Source organism: Salvelinus sp. IW2-2015, linkage group LG4p (genome assembly GCF_002910315.2).
Source record: "Salvelinus sp. IW2-2015 linkage group LG4p, ASM291031v2, whole genome shotgun sequence".
Taxonomy (NCBI): Eukaryota; Metazoa; Chordata; class Actinopteri; order Salmoniformes; family Salmonidae; genus Salvelinus; species Salvelinus sp. IW2-2015.
Window position 1 is genome coordinate 19,197,791 of NC_036841.1, and position 17,721 is coordinate 19,215,511.

The 17,721-nt window shown below is 43.7% G+C and overlaps 1 protein-coding gene across 1 annotated transcript in view; it reads left to right on the plus strand.

Moving 5' to 3' along the window:
- LOC111960651 (sodium/potassium-transporting ATPase subunit beta-3-like) overlaps positions 1-17,253 on the plus strand; it is a 36,366-nt gene extending 19,113 nt beyond the window's left edge. The window contains exons 2-7 of the mRNA XM_023982759.2: positions 5,771-5,899; positions 12,667-12,765; positions 13,375-13,562; positions 14,360-14,410; positions 16,087-16,173; positions 16,448-17,253. Coding sequence (XP_023838527.1) covers positions 5,771-5,899; positions 12,667-12,765; positions 13,375-13,562; positions 14,360-14,410; positions 16,087-16,173; positions 16,448-16,615 — 722 coding nt within the window. The 3' untranslated portion in view covers positions 16,616-17,253. The remainder of the gene's footprint in view (positions 1-5,770; positions 5,900-12,666; positions 12,766-13,374; positions 13,563-14,359; positions 14,411-16,086; positions 16,174-16,447) is intronic.
- The last annotated feature ends 468 nt before the right edge of the window (positions 17,254-17,721 follow it).

Below are 17,721 nucleotides of genomic sequence, written 5' to 3' on the forward strand. Positions count from 1 at the left end.
TTCATGCATTGTGAACTGAGCTCCATCCTGAGATGGTCTGTCCCTACGCTGAGCGTTGATTCATCATGCCGAGGCCGTAGAGAAGCCTGATTTTAACTTATTGGTTTCTCGCAGTTATTTATCCCGGGAAAATGGAATGGTTTTGGCCGGTAAATCTCGGTAACCCGGGTTCCCGTCATTCAACCGTAAATGGCAGTGATTAACCTCTTTGAATGCATATTAGTGCTCACCAATGTCAGATGGTGTTAATGGGTTCGGGACGAAGAAGCCTGTGTAAGAGAGTTGGGGGGTGAGGAGAGGCTGTCAAGGTGAAGGGAGCAGGATTATGTCAAATTCAATCAAATGTAAGAAGGGCTTTATAAATACATCAGCTGATGTCACAAAGTGCTGTACAGAAACCCAGCCTAAAACCACAAACAGCAAGCAATGCAGGTGTAGAAGCACGGTGGCTAGAAAAAACTCCCTAGAAAGGCCAAAACCTAGGAAGAAACCTAGAGAGGAACCAGGCTATGAGGGGTGGCCAGTCCTCTTCTGGCTGTGCCGGGTGGAGATTATAACAGCACATGGCCAAGATGTTCAAATGTTCATAGATGACCAGCTGTGTCAAATAATAATAATCGCAGTGGTTGTCGAGGGTGCAACAGGTCAGCACCTCAGGAGTCAGTTGGCTTTTCATAGCCGATCATTCAGAGTATCTCCTGCTGTCTCTAGAGAGTTGAAAACAACCGGTCAGGGACAGGTGAGAGAGTAGGGGGACCTGGAGTGGAGGAAGTTAATTGAGAGTGATGCAGTTCACCGAAAGGTGAATAAGTGTGTGTGAGCGTAGTGGAGAGGAGTTGGAGAACTTTGAGACAGGGACAGAGGGAATAGGTGGAGAGCATACTTTGAGGTCATGGTATTACATGAAGGGAGGTTTTGTTGAACCTTTATTTAATCCAGGGAGCCCTTTCTCCCAAAGTGTGCACTTGTTCACTTCCCCTCATTGATTTAAAAAGAATGGACCTGAATAAGAAATGTGGTGGAAACTGTCTAGCCCATGATTACACCGATTCAATGCTTTTATGAGGAGTGCACAATGCACACTTGGGGAGAAAGGAGATATTATTTAGATGCAGGGAGTGTACTGTGCGGTATGCGGGTGGAGTTCGATGAGGGTAGTGGGAGTACCGACCAGAAAGAGTGTAGGAGACAAGTGCTGCTATTGCAGTGTTCAATTAATGTGGAGGGCAGTGAGTGTAGGAGGAGTGTGTGGGTCAGAGTTGTGGTATTTGAGTAGCTAAAAGGGATACCTTCCCATCGCAGTGTGCAGGAGCTTCTTGTCTTTAAAAGACCATGAGTAGGGCATGGGTGTTTTTCCTGATCGCGTGGCCTGACTGGGAAAAACTCAAAGCTCCAGTTGGTCAAATCAAGTAGATTTAAAGTGTGGGTCTCAACTCATTACAAAATGAGGCAAGTGCAAACATAGCTGGTCAGAAAACACTCCTGGGCCCTAACCATGAGAGCAACATACTCCGATGAGGAAAGCTAGTAAGTGGTTCGGGTAAGGTTAGGTTGAGGCATGCTAGTGAATGGTTAAGATAACGGTTCAGGTTATCCACCAGAACTCCTAATGAATATGAATCTCCCTTCGCCCTCTGCTCCTTGCCTCCTCCATCTCTTCCACTGCAGGCTGATGGTTGATTGAGTCGAGGCCAGGATCAATGCTTTAACAACTGCAGAGCAGACGCTAGGCCACGCCAGCCCAGCCTCTCCCTCCCTGACTCCAAAGAGCAGGGGTTGCGTCCCAAAAGGCTCCCTATTCCCTATATATATAGTACGCTACTTTTGATCAGGGTTCAGGCTCTGGTAAAAAAAAAAATAAAAAAAAAAATGTGCACTATGTAGGGAATAGGGTTCCATTTGGGACATAGCCCAGGCTTCCTGAAAGGTCACACTCAGCTATTCTGAGGAGATAAAAGCACTTGGCATCCCAGTACTGCTTCTCAGTCCTAATGACCAATGATTGTCCGATGGAAATGGCTTTCTAATGCTGGCTGTTTTTTGGGGGGTGTGGTGTGACTGGCTACATCCCGACTGTGCTCCAAGAGGATGTGTTGGAGTGTCAGTCCTAATTTCAGTTATAGATTCACAAGTGGTCGAATGGATTTCCAGCATTTTGTTAAGACATTAAAAAAAAAGACAGGTCTATCTGATTTAACCAGGGTGGATTCTACATTGATCTTACATGAGCCTGCCATCTAAAGATGTGCATGCATGCGTGTGTCAGTCTTGCACTAACGCTGTGATAGATGATGGATGGGAGTGTGTGTGTCTGTCTGTCTGTCTGTCTGTCTGTCTGTCTGTCTGTCTGTCTGTCTGTCTGTCTGTCTGTCTGTCTGTCTGTCTGTCTGTCTGTCTGTGTGTGTGTCTGTACATATCCAAATGCGTGTGTGCATGWGTGTATCTGTGTGTGTGTGTGTGTGTGTAGCTCTGATCAATCTGACACTCCCTACCCAGCTTTTCTCTTCCTCAGGCCAGTGCTGTGCCATCACTTATCTGTCCTCCCCCACGCTCTATTTATAGACGCACAGCTTACCTCAGAGGCTTCAGGAAATAAGCAATGCATCTATAATTAAACAGAAGCTCTCTATGGCTCTATTTTATTCTCTCGCATACCATCTCTCTCCATCCGTATATTGTTTTCGCTGCATCCTGTCTTCTCTTTATTCGATAGCTCTTCGTCTGTGTTTACATGTGGGTTTACATGTGTTTTTTTTGGTCTATCTAGGCTACGTCTCTCTCTGTCCTGTGTAGCAGTTTATCGATGCGCATCCTCATGAAGATCTTTCTGTAGCTCATTCAACCACTTCGTGCCCTTCTCACCCCCCCTATTTTCACCTGTTTCTTTCATTTTGTATCTCTCTCTCTCTCTCCTCTTTCTTTGTATTCCCCTCTCTCTTTCTTGTTCTGTGACTTTATTGCCCTGTACTATCAATCAATCAAATGTATTTATGAAGCCCTTTTTACATCAGCGGATGTCACAAAGTGCTGCACGGAAAACCCAGCCTGAAACGCCACACGGCAAGCAATGCAGATGTTGAAGCACGGAAAAATAGCTGTGAGTGGGCTCTTCCCTGAACCTCAGTGTTTCTGTCGAGGTACCATGCGTGGTGTAATAGTGACTCTCCACCATAGAGATATAGTATATACAGCGTCTATATATAATGTATCTTTTAAGCAAGCTTTCTGTTCTTCATCCATTAGACACCAGGGAAATCCCCCTGAAGCAAGGACAGCGGAGTCCCTTCCCATCTTCTGAAAGCACCTGAAACCCCACCTCTTTCAAAGAGCATCTTAAATACTCACCTGAATCCCTAGCTCTTCAAAGAGCATCTTAAATACTCACCTGAAACCCTACCTCTTCAAAGAGAATCTTAAATACTCACCTGAAACCCTACCTCTTCAAAGAGAATCTTAAATACTCACCTGAAACCCTACTTCTTCAAAGAGTATCTTAAATACTCACCTGAAACCCTACCTCTTCAAAGAGTATCTTAAATACTCACCTGAAACCCTACCTCTTTCAAAGAGCCTCTTAAATACTCACCTGAAACCCTACCTCTTTCAAAGAGCCTCTTAAATACTCACCTGAAACCCTACCTCTTTCAAAGAGCCTCTTAAATACTCACCTGAATCCTTACCTCTTCAAAGAGCCTCTTAAATACTCACCTGAAATCCTGAACCAACACAATTGCACTTGTTTTTGCTGATAGCTACTTCATTGAGGAAAAGTGCACTTACAATGCCTGTGATATGTGGTCGTCCCACCTAGCTATTTTAAGATTAATGCACTAAGTCGCTCTGGGTAAGAGCGCCTGCTAAATTACTCAAATGTAATGTTGCCGTCCTGTCATCTACACTATATCCCAGCCTGCTCTCAGATCTGTACAGGCTTTTTTTAACGACTCTGATCGTCAATGTCACATAATTTTTTTAATAATACAGGTTCTTGTATGTATGTATGCTCAAGAATAAATGTAATGGATCTTAAAACAGGTTTGTTGACTGGTTTAACTTGAAATCGACATTGGTTTGTCTTGTGGGACTTATAAGAATACCTGTGTGCTGGAGGTTTTTAAAAGGACAACTGTCTTTTCTGTCACTGTCATGATGTCACACGTCCTTAGCTGATCTCTCTCTCTCTTTTTTTTTCTTTCTTTCTCAATTCAATTCAATCCAAAGGGCTTTGTTGGCATGGGAAACATATGTTTACGTTGCCAAAGCAAATGGTATAGACAATAAACAAAAGGAAAATAAACAATAAGTCAACATTATACTCAACAAAAGTTTTAAAAGAATGTAGAGATTTCAAATGTTATACTATTGGCTATGTACGCTGTTGTAACAATGTTGTAACAACTCACTCACTCACACTCTCACTCTCACTCTCACTCTCACTCTCACTCTCACTCACACACACACACACACACACACACACACACACACACACACACTGTGCTGACCATGATATTTTCTTTCACATTGTCCTCTCCAGCATGGTTCCAGGAACTATGGTACTATGGTGGATGCTTAACCAAGCTTGTGCAGTACATTTTGGCTCGGATTGGCTCAGTAGTTATTTAGTTTATTTCAGTCTGGAGAGTGTCTGTGGAGAGAGTAGCATCAGTAGGGCTTAGGGCTCTATTCAATCTGTATCACTGAAGCGTTAATGATTGTGGAATAGAAATGTAAAGGTGATTTCCGATTGAGCCGACATATGCAGGGTATACGGTGAATGCAGTCTCTTTAAACCATGCCGTAACGTTGAACTTCCGCGATACGGATTTAGTAGAGCCCCCAGTTTGATATGGCCAAAATGGACATTTGACAGAGATTCATAGGAGAATTAATTGATTTACAATGAGATTGAAAGTGGTGAGGTGCTTTGTCACAAAGAGTAAATCTTTTTCTGTCTCTCTTGCTCTCTATATAAACACACACTCACACTCACACAGCTATGTCTTATTATACTTGTGAGGACATTTTGGGGTCCAACAATTGATTCCCATTCAAAATCCTAACCCTAAACCGAACCTTTACCCTAACCTTAACCCCTAACCGTAGTTACAACCCTTTCCTGCAGTCAAATGACCAAATCACCCTCCAGTGGCCTCATGGGTGGTGTGTTATCAATATTTTTCATAATTATTTACAAAAACCTGCCGAAAGTCTGGTGTTTCTATGTCAAACGGTTCTGTTATATTTCAGTCTTCTGCAATGTGTAATATTTGGATGCAAACTCAAAATGTCATACATTTCATCTCTATATCTGACATGGTACAGGTGTCTTCTTCTTTGTTTTAAGCCCATAACCATGTGTGTGAGGTGTATACTTTTGTTTCAAAGAAGATGTATTAAAGACTACCAAGGAACACCGTGATTTAGCCCACTGCAGTAAAATGTTAAACGTAACCCTAATTCTTACCATAACCCTAAACCTAACCCCTAAGCCTAAAATATCCTTTTGACAAGTGAGGACTGGAAATGTGTCCTCACTTTGTATTTTTGTTGGTTTACTCTTCTTGTGAGGACTTCTGGTACTCACAAGTAAAGTAAAACATGTACAAACACACACACACACTGTTGAACTTGCAACATAATTATGGGGACAAAAAATCAAGTCACATGACTTACACTGATGGGAAGAATAATTTTGATCTGTTGTGCCAAGATTGTGTGATTAACAGAGAGTCATTGTTTTCTCTTTTTCTCTCTTTCTCTCTCTCCTCAGCCCTGATATTGCTTTTCTACCTGGTCTTCTATGGGTTCCTGGCAGGGATGTTCACGCTCACCATGTGGGTCATGCTGCAGACACTGGACGACAACATTCCTAAGTACCGCGACCGAGTGGCCAGTCCAGGTGACTTATTACGCTGCAACAAAACAGACACTCAACCTAAACAGAATAGTGCTCATATTGAAATTCAACCATTCACTTACTCTTTCTCTCTCTCGTGCTCTTTTGCTTTCTCTCTCTCTCTCAATCTTCCTTTCTTTCTCTCTCTCTCTCTCTTCACACACACACATAAAATATGAATATGTCCACTCTTTCTCAAACATGTCATTATCTCTCACAGGACTGCGTCGCTTTCTTTTCTCGCTGCATCTGGACTGCTGTGGACACATAGACAAGGCTCCTGCAGAATGGGAGCATGCTCACTCACTAACACCAGAGCTGTCTCTGCTTGCGCCTGGCATACACAGTGTCTCGGACTCTGCCGTGTCCCACTGAAGCCCTTACTGGCTTCCCTTACTGGCTTGACAAATCAAATCCAATTGTATTTGTCACATGCGCCAAATACAACAGGTGTAGACCTTACAGTGAAATGCTTACTTACAAGTACTTAACCAGCAAGGCAGTTTTACGAAAAATAAGTGTTAAGTAAAAAATAGATGAGTAAAAAATATAATAAAAATAACAAATGATTAAAGAGCAGCAGTAAAAAAAACAGTAGCGAGGCTATATACAGGGGGTACCAGTACAGAGTCAATGTGTGGGGGCACAGGATAGTCAAGGTAATTGAGGTAATATGTACATGTAGGTAGAGTTAAAGTGCCTATGCATAGATAATAAATAGAAAGTAGCAGCAGCATGAAAGAGGGGGTTGGACAATGCAAATAGTCTGGGTAGCCGTTTGATTAGCTGTTCAGGAGTCTTATGGCTTGGGGGTAGAAGCAGTTAAGAAGCATTTTGGACCTAGACTTGGCGCTCCGGTACCGCTTGCCGTGCGGTAGCAAAGAGAACAGTCTATGACTAGGGTGGCTGGAGTCTTTGACCATTTTTTGGGCCTTCCTCTGACACCACCTTGTATAGAGGTCCTGGATGGCAGCAAGCTTGGCTGCAGTGATGTACTGGGCTGTACGCACTACCCTCTGTAGTGCCTTGCGGTTGGAGGCAGAGCAGTTGACATACCAGGCAGTGATGCAACCAGTCAAGATGCTCTCGATGGTGCAGCTGTATAACTTTTTGAGGATCTGAGGACCCATGCCAAAACTTTTCAGTCTCCTGAGGGGGAATAGGATTTGTCGTGCCCTCTTCACGACTGTCTTAGTGTGCTTGGACCATGTTAGTTTGTTGGTGATGTGGACACCAAGGAACTTGAAGCTCTCAAACTGCTCCACTACAGCCCGTCGATGAGAATGGGGGCATGCTCGGTCCTCCTTTTCCTGTAGTCCACAATCATCTCCTTTGTCTTGCTCACTTTGAGGGGAGGTTGTTGTCCTGGGACCACACTGTCAGGTCTCTGACCTCCTCCCTATAGGCTGTCTCATCGTTGGCGGTGATCAGGCTTACCATTGTATTGTCGTCAGCAACCAACTTCTTGCCACTAGGGGGTGCCATTTCGACATAGTCCAAATTCGTTTCCAAATTAAACTGCCTCGTACTCAATTCTTGCTCGTACAATATGCATATTATTATTACTATTGGATAGAAAACACTCTCTAGTCTCTAAAACCGTTTGAATTATATCTGTGGGTGAAACAGAACTCGACTTGAGCAATTTTCCTATGTGTATGTCAGAATGCAGAATTTTACTGGCTGTTCTGAGATCTGTGTATTAATTTGCCTGTCCTCTATTGGTTGAGATGCACTGCATACGCCTTCCCCTGGGTGTCAGCGAATAGGGAGACTTGAAATGGACTTTCTGCGTAGTTCCCAAAGGTTATAAATTGATTGGAATCACGGTGGCCGTTCTTTTGGATCTTCCGCTCGGGCGCAAAGAGGAGCTTGGCATGTCGTTGTAGAAGCTCTGGTTTTAGCTCCTTAGATAATTCCGGTCATGTTTTTATTCGATATAGGCTTTAAAGACATCATAATCTTGTTATTTTGAACCGAATTATTTCAGTTTATGTCAGTATATTTGCGATTTTCGGGTATTTATTTCCTTGGCGCTGTAGGACTTGGGTATCTCTCTCTTTCTGGCTAATGTTTACTGCTAATTGCAACTCTGAAGACAACGTTCTCCAACCTAGCAACGATTCTTTTGGACAAAGGACACCTATCCCAAGATTCTGATGAGAGTTCATCGAAAAGTAAGAACTATTTATGCTGATAATTCATTGTTCTGTTGAAAAAAGTAAAATGCATGAGACGCCATTTCTTGCAGTGTAGCCTTGCGTTATCGGACCCTGTATTGCGCAGTAAGGTTAATTTTAAAAATGTAATTCAGCGATTGCATTAAGAACTAATTTGTCTTTCAATTGCTGTCCAAMCTGTATTTTTTTWGTCAAGTTTATGAATAGTTTTYGATAAGTATAGGTGCCGTTCCAAGATGGCGCCGGACAGATTGCTTGAGAGTTTGGACACTATTCTCAATGTATAAGCACGATTTCTGCCGCTAAATATGCACATTTTCGAACAAACTCTATATGAATTGTGTAATATGATGTTACAGGACTGTCATCTGAAGAATTCTGAGAAGGTTAGTGAAACAATTAATATATTTTGGTGGTTTATACGTTATAGCTATTTTTGCCTTGAATCAATGCTGGTGTGATGTTCGCTACTGTGCTAAGCTAATATAACGCTATATTGTGTTTTCGCTGTAAAACACTTAGAAAATCTGAAATATTGTCTTGATTCACAAGATCTGTGTCTTTCATCTGCTGCACGCTATGTATTTTTAAGAAATGTTTTATGATGAGTAATTAGCTAATACACGATGGTCTCTGTAGTTATTCTAGTTGTTTTAGTGAGAGTTGTGATGGGGGCTGCAATGGTAAACTATGATTTATACCTGAAATATGCACATTTTTCTAACAAAACCTATGCTATACAATAAATATGTTATCAGACTGTCATCTGATGAGGTTGTTTCTTGGTTAGTGGCTATTTATATCTTTATTTGGTCGAATTAGTGATGGCTACCTATGCAGGGAAAAATGGTGGACAAAAAAAAGTTGTGTCTTTTGCTATGGTGGTTAGCTAATAGAAATACATATTTTGTCTTCCCTGTAAAACATTTAAAAAATCGGAAATGATGGCTGGATTCACAAGATCTGTATCTTTCATTTGGTGTCTTGGACTTGTGATTTCATGAACATTTTATTATATGATATCCCTGTAGCTTTAGGCTAGACTATGCTAGTCAGCTTTTGTGATGGGGGGGATCCCGGATCCGGGTTTGGTAGCAGTGAAAGGTTAATGATGGTGTTGGAGTCGTGCCTGTCAATGCAGTCATGGGTGAACAGGGAGTACAGGAGGGGACTGAGCACGCACCCCTGAGGGGTCACAGTGTTGAGGATCAGCGTGGCAGGTGTGTTGTATCCAGTTGCAGAGGGAGGTGTTTAGTCCCAGGATCCTTAGCTTAGTGATTAGCTTTGAGGGCACTATGGTGTTGAACGTTGACTTGCAGTCAATGAATAGCATTCTCACGTAGGTGTTCCTTTTGTCCAGTTGGGAAAGGGCAGTGTAGAGTGCAATAGAGAATGCATCATCTGTGGATCTGTTGGGGCGGTATGCAAATTGGAGTGAGTCTAGGGTTTCTGGGATAATGGTATTGATGTGAGCCATGACCAGCCTTTCAAAGCACTTCATGGCTACAGACGTGAGTGCTACAGGTCGCTAGTCATTTACACAGGTTACCTTAGTGTTCTTGGGCACAGGGACTATGGTGGTCTGCTTGAAACATGTTAGTATTACAGACTCAGTCAGGCACAGGTTGAAAATGTCAGTGAAGACACTTGCCAGTTGGTCAGCGCATGCTCAGAGTAAACGTCCTGGTAATCCATCTTGTCCTGCGGCCTTGTGAATGATGAACTGTTTAAAGATCTTACTCACATCGGCGTGGTCTTACTCACATGGAGAGCGTGATCACACAGTCGTCCAGAACAGCTGATGCTCTCATGCATGTTTCAGTGTTACTGGCCTCGAAGCGAGCATAGATGTAATTTAGCTCGTCTGGTAGGCTATTGTCACTGGGCAGCTCTCGGTTGTGCTTCCCTTTGTAGTCTGTAATAGTTTGCAAACCCTGCCACATCCATCGAGTGTTGGAGCCGGTGTAGTAAGATTCAATCTTAGTCCTGTATTGACGCGTTGCCTGTTTGATGGTTCATCGGAGGGCATAGCGGGTTTTCTTATAAGCGTCTTTTAAGCGGCAGCTCTACCCTTTAGCTCAGTGTGGATGTTGCCTGTAATCCATGACTTCTGTTTGGGGTATGTACGTACGGTCACTGTGGGTACGATGTCATTGATACACTTATTGATGAAGCCAGTGACTGATGTGGTGTACTCAATGTCATCAGAAGAATCCCGGAACATATTCCAGTCTGTGCTAGCAAAACAGTCCTGTAGCTTAGCATCTGCGTTATCTGACCACTTTTGTATTGACAGAGTCGCTGGTGCTTCCTGCTTTAGTTTTTGCTTGTAAGCAGGAATCAGGAGGATATAATTATGGTCAGATTTGCCAAATGGAGGGCGAAGGAGAGCTTTGTACACGTCTCTGAGTGTGGAGTAAAGGTGGTGTCAAGTTTTTTTTTCTACCTCTGGTTGCACATTTAACATGCTGGTCGAAATGATGTAAAACAGATTTAAGTTTCCCTGCATTAAAGTCCCCGGCCACTAGGAGCACTGCCTCTGGATGAGCGTTTTCCTGTTTGCTTATGGCCTTATAGAACTCATTGAGTGCAGTCTTAATGCCAGCATCGATTTTTGCTGGTTAATAGACCGCTACTAAAAATATAGATTTAAAATCTCTTGGTAAATAGTGTGGTCTACAGTTTATCATGAGATACTCTACCTCAGGCGAGCAAAACCTCTTGACTTCCTTAATATTAGAATTCGTGCACCAGCTGTTGTTTACAAATTTCCACAGACCGCCACCCCTAGTCTTACCGGAGGCAGCTGTTCTATCTTGCAGATACAGCATAAACCCCACCTGCTGTATGTTATCCATGTCGTTGTTCAGCCACGACTTGGTGAAACATAAGATATTACAGTTTTAATGTCCCGTTGGTAGGATATTCTAAATTGTAGCTCGTCTATTCTGTTATCCAATGATTGTACAATGGCTAATAGGACTGATGGTAGAGGCAGATTACCCACTCGCCGTCGGATCCTTACAAGGCACCCCGACCTATGTCCCCGATATCTACATCTCTTTCTCATGCGAATGACGGGGATTTGGGCCTTGTCGAGTGTCTGAAGTAAATCCTTCGCGTCTGACTCGTTAAAGAAAAAATATTTGTCCAGTACGAGGTGAGTAATCGCTGTCCTGATATCCAGAAGCTCTTTTTTGTCATAAGAGACGGTGGCAGAAACATGATGTACAAAATAAGTTATAAATAACGCCAAAAAACACACACAGTGGCACAATTTGTTAGGAGCCCAGTGCCATTCATTTCTTATTCAGAGGAGCTGACTGCCGCTGCCAAAACACGCAAGCAATCAGGGAATTAACAGATCAGTCAAACTCTGACTGACTGCTGTTGGCATTTTAGAAATTTAAAAATAAAATACTGTGCCAGTGTAACAAAAAAAAGAGAACAGTTCGAAATATGATCCTGTGAATTATGGAGCAGAGTTGTGTGTGTGCATGTGTGTAGGAGTTAGAGAGTCTGTCTCCCAGGCTGTGCAGGTATCCTCCCGCTGGTCTGCCAGTATAGAACCCATCTGTTCTGCCCCCACAGCCTCTCTCCATCTCCATGGCTCTGACAGAGAGGCCATCATGAAACTAACTCCCCTCCTTTAGGCCTACAAGTCCTAATACTGTATATTATAATAATAATAATAATGTATGCCATTTAGCAGATGCTTTTCTCCAAAGAGACTCACAGTCATGCATTTTTGTAAGGGTGGCCCCAGCAGGAATCAAACCCATGATATTGCCGTTGCAAGCACCATGCTCTACCAATTGAGCCATACTGCGCATTTATGCCCTCTCCCATTCGCAGCCAAACTTCTCGAATGGGATTCTGTCTTGTAACTCTTCCTGCTCTTGTAAAACTCATCCTGCTCTTGTATAAGTTTCTAAGGCTATGTCGCAGAACCTGCAGAGTTGCGGCTAAAATGCAAATCTTCTGACTAGCTTCTTTTTGGGGTTTGGCAAACAATGTGTAGAATGCAAGTATAGTATAGCAAGCTTCTCTCTCTCTTACACACACACACACACACACACACACACACACACACACACCAACACACACACAACACACACACACACACACACACACACACACACACACACACACACAGACAGACACACTCCTCTCTTGACAATTTATTCCATTGGCGGTTTTGAAAACTTAGCTAATTAAACTTTTTTTTTGAACAACTCTCCCCGCAAACCTTTCGAACAATGTCAGGCAGCATAAGAATATAATAAGCAATACATGTGGCTTATTGTAAGTATAAGATTTTGATAAAAAATAATATTATATCTGTCATTTGCTATATGAAGAGCATTAATTAATGTGACAAGCTGGATTTGAATTGGGGTCATTTGCGTGCCCCCAGAATTGAGTTAGCCTGCTGAGCTAAAGCCCAGGCATTCGCTCGGGGATCTAACACAAATCTTCAGGTCTCATGCAAGGATACTCGTCACGTGAGCGAGGTTGCCTGGACCATCTCCATAACATTAGTAGATGCAGACGGTTGACGTGACATGTTTCGCCCCTACCTGTCCTCAGGTTTGGTGATCAGGCCCCGGTCCTTGGACATCGTCTTCAACCGCACCGACCCTAAGCAGTACGGCCAGTATGTCCAGCATCTGGAGAACTTCCTTCAGCGTGAGTGATAGAATCCCTCTTTCAGTCCCATACATTTTTTTCGAAAGAATGTGTACATTTCCAATGGACAAATACTCCAATGGACAAATACAGTATTAGTGTTGGGCCACCACGGTAAAGGAAATTAGAGATTAAGTAGTTAGAGTTGATTACACTTTGTGTACATGACTAAGGAGTATTCTACCTGACTTGAAAGTGCATTGTAATCCTTGGCAGTGGCACTGGAATATGCGTATGCCACAGGAGTTTGATGGCCCCTCAATTGGGGAGGATGGGCTCGTGGTAATGCCTGGAGTGGAATGACACGTGGCTTGATGCCATTCCATTCGCTCCGTTCCAACCATTATTATGAGCCGTCCTCCCCTCAGCAGCCTCCACTGGTGTATGCACACTAACTACGTTTTACATACAAAACTGGCTAACTGATTATGTCATATGTATCCCAAACAAACAAACAAACAAGTAATGAATACGTTGCTGTGAAATAATTATTAGCTACAATTTTGACATAACGTAATATTTAGGCGAATACTGTCTGTACCAGGTAAATAGCATAGGCTGTCAAACACAGTGGAACTTGAGTCTGTGCCCTATGTTGGGACCCCTCAGAATACAACGACACTGTGCAGGAGAAGAACGAGCTGTGTATGGTGGGAGAGTACTATGAGCAGGATGACCAGGAGGAGAAGAAGGTGTGCCAGTTCAAGCGCAGTCTGCTCCGGCAGTGCTCCGGCCTGTCTGACACCACCTTTGGCTACGCCGAGGGCAAACCCTGCGTCCTCGTCAAGATGAACAGGGTGAGTGCCCCGACTAGAGATTGTCGGTTCTGCTCTTCTGAAAATGCATTAGACGGCATTAGCCCACTGAGCTAAAGCCTATAGACTGGAGCTTAAGCCTTAAAGCTATCAGCTCTGGGAGGTAAACACATGTCTTCAGGTCTCAGGAAAGGTCACTCATCACACAAGCGAATACTTACACGAATACCTCCCTATCTTCGATCCATTGCCTCTGGACAGCTTTTCAGTGTATCCTCTCTCCGTCTTCATGCAGAAGTAGAGTTTGTTCAAATTCATATTGAAAAGTGCATATTCTCTGTCCTTTCCACTGCACTTGTTTCTTAATCACTATTTGGAATATCCTCTGTGCCGACAGGGCGTTCTGTGTCAGCGTCTCTGTTTGCAGGGATAGAGGTCAGAGTGAATTGATTGGCCTCCGTGTAGCCTGATTTGGTATTCAGTTAAATCCAACTTAAGGAATCCAATCAGGGGCAATTAAGGAGATTCTGAGGCATCTCTGAGAACGCTATGTTTATGACAGTCGAAATCCCTGGCCCTTCAGTAAGCAGGCAGCACACATGTTCCCCCCCATCTACTGACTGGCCAGCTCAAATCGAATGACCTCATTGTGTCACTAACTGAGCTGCTTCTTAACATATTTTATCTCAAAATCAGTGCTTCCATTTTTCAGACCATTCTGAAATCTGGTGTCTCGATCATTTTTTTTACATGCAAACAAGCTTGTGGAATGGGTATGAAACGCATGTGAAGAAAGGTTGCTATAATAGTATTTGAATGTATTCTTCTCACTCCTGCAGATCATTGGACTGAAACCGCGCGGGGACCCCTACATTAACTGCACAGCTAAGGTAAGCAAACAAACAGTTAATTGTGTGTGTGTTCCAGGTTGTGTCTCTGTGTGCTAGGACTTTTAGAGACAAGTTTTGTGTCTGTTTTTTTTGTATTGTGTGTGTGTGTGTGTGTGCATTATGTGTGTGTGCACATGTACTTTTCAGTCTGTGTTTTCACACACGCGTCTGTATTTGATTTCTCTCCACGCTGCCTGTAGGGCCAGCAGTACACTGGTGGGTAAGAAATTGAGTCATAGCCCCCTATGTTTCCCCATGGTCCTAGCGCTAGCCTTTCTCCATTACCTTTCTGCGCTGCTTCTGTCCAACGCTGTAATGTGGCGCTTTGACCTCTTGCTTTAAACAGCATCCATGGCGTTCATGTTTTAGAGCTTTCTACTCTAACCCCTATATACAGTACCTAATCACCTCAGAGACAATATAGACTGAGGAATAGTCAGTATTAAAGCGTTGATCTTCTTAGTAATTCGTGTCACTGACTGTATATAACTGCAGTTGGTGTATATATATCTGTATGGTAAGCTGAAAAGGTTAATTCCATTGATTTTAGAACCCTGCTCCCCTGCACCATGGCTCCCACTAACAAAGTTTCCCTGGTGTTTGTCTGCCTCTGACATGACTTTTACCCCTTTTTCTCCACAATTTCGTGGTATCCATTTGGTAGTTACAGTCTTGTCTCATCGCTGCAACTCCCGTACGGACTCAGGAGAGGACAAAGGTCGAGAGCCGTGCGTACTCCGAAACACGACCCAGCCTAGACGCACTGCTTCCTGACACAATGCCCACTTGACCCGGAAGCCAGCCACACCAACGTGTTGGAGGACATCCCTACCGGCCAAACCCTCCCCTAACCGGGACGATGCTGGGCCAATTGTGCGCAGCCTCATGGGTGTCCCGGCCGCGGCCAGCTGCGACAGAGCCTAAACTCGAACCAGGATCTCTAGTGGCACAGCTAGCACTGTAATGCAGTGCCTTAGACCGCTGCGCCACTCGGCAGGCCCAGGCTCTGACATTCTAACAACTTCTCTCTCTCAGTGCGCGTGATCTGGGTTTCATCCCTCCCTCGCCAAGACTGTCAACTCTGAACTTTGTGACCTGTTTGCAAATGTTTAAAGGTGTACAGAGAAACACTGATGCTGTACTCTGCTTTTCAGCCCAAAAAATTGGCTCTTTTAAATACTTCACTGGTGTTTTAACTCCCATCTGTCCTCCTCTCGTTCTCTCTAAATTAATTTGAATTTCTCCTCTCCACCGTAGACCATTCTGATAACCATAGAGAACCATCTGGTGGCAGATTGTATGTGTGTGCGTGCGTGTGTTTGTACGGGTATGTGTGAGTGGTTGGTAGCTATATTATGCGTGCGTGCGCATGTGTGGTAACTGTTGTGTACTGTGAGAGTGTGTGGTGGTTTACACTATGTTGTGTGGTCCATGCCGTGTGCACATGTGTAAAGCTACAGTGTGTGTGTGTGTGTGTGTGTGTGTGTGTGTCTGTTTGTACACTACAGGGTTGTTGTATGTCGTTGTTTTCAGAGTTAGTCAGATTGTTGCTCTGAGAGTCATTTGTTCCAAGTGCATTCATATGTATAGTTCTGTGATCTCACACCTCTTCCTCCTCCTCCTCTTCCTCAACCCCCTCCTTCCTCCCCATCCTCCTCTTCCTCTTACTCCCACAGAGAGAAAGCCCCCTGCAGATGCAGTACTTCCCATCCGAGGGGAGGTTCGATAAGATGTACTTCCCTTATTACGGCAAAAATTTACATGTAAGTACATTACGCTACATATTTATATTGAGAAGGAAACTGTTCATGAGATTGAATGCAGAATAATTTAATTTAATTACAAGTAGTTAATGTTACCATTGTCAAGGCAGTCTGGCGAGAAGAGAATGCTAGGAAATGTATGGGAGTGGATTATATTCACCTGAGACGACATTAATGACAGTGTATTGTCATGACAATGACTGTTATGTGTGTGGATGTGCGCATATATGAATAAACAGTGGTCCATCTCCATCTCTCCCTGTGTGTTTGCCAGTCAACCTACGTACAGCCCCTAGTCGCGGTCAAACTTCTGCTGACCAAGGAGGACTACAACAACGAGCTGACCGTGGAGTGTAAGATCGAGGGCTCCGACCTGCGGAACAGTGACGACCGTGACAAGTTCCTTGGGCGCGTCACGTTCAGGGTCAAAGTGGTCGAGTAGTGGTTCAGGAGAACCACCAGCGTTGCACAATGCCTGTCTTTGAGTATAAGCAATGCCCTCACCCACCTCCACCTCTTCCTCCATCCACTTCCCTCCCTCCATGCAGGGGATCAGGGGAAGCTACAGTAGCAGGGTTGTGTGCTCCTTATAAACTAACAACATGAGCCCCCCCCCCCCCCTGAAACAAATACACACACACACCTCTCACCCCCACCTCCATTAAAGTTAGTGGTGATGTAGCGACATCGTGCCATAGTATGGACCTGTATATAGCTGTATTTGGAGCATTGAATTGATGTGGTGTCCCGTAGTGCTGTGCAGTCTGCTGTGTGTGATGTGTTGTTTCTGTATGTACATACTTGATGGCTATAAACACTGTTTTTGTCTTTAGCTCACTATGTCTGAACGCTGTAAGAAATAAAACTAAGAAATAGACGAATAGCTGTAATTTAAGATTATTGATTAAGAGAATACATGAAGGATGAAAAATGCCCCCGAAATATATCTGCTTATAATTCAACCTACCTGTCCAACATCTAAGGGAAGAGATTTTTACACCCCTATGGGAACTGTGCTTTGTACAGATGCCTTATGGTCGGTATGAGAACAAATTTTAAATAAAGATGATTTTAAAGATATATCTCAGTTTGTGTCCATTTACTTTTAGTGCCATGGCTGGGATAAATGAAAGGACAAATGTACTGCACTTTTGGCAATACGCCTTTTAATGGCAATTGCCCTGACATTCGCAGAGGTCACACACGGTACACGCTGCGGATGTCAGCCCTTGTCAACAATGCAACTGTAAATCCGAGCCCAGCATTTGACTGTGGAGTTGAATGCTCTGTAGTATTGTGTTGACATGCTGCCCTCACATGGTGGTCCTGTGGAAACAACCCTGATGAAGGTCTATTGACCCATTAAAACATGACCATAATTATATCCTCCTGATTCCTGCTTACAAGCAAAAACTAAAGCAGGAAGTACCAGTAACTCGCTCTATACGGAATGGGTCAGATGACGCGGATGCTACGCTACAGGACTGTTTTGCTAGCACAGACTGGAATATGTTCCGGGATTCATCCAATGGCATTAAGGAGCATACA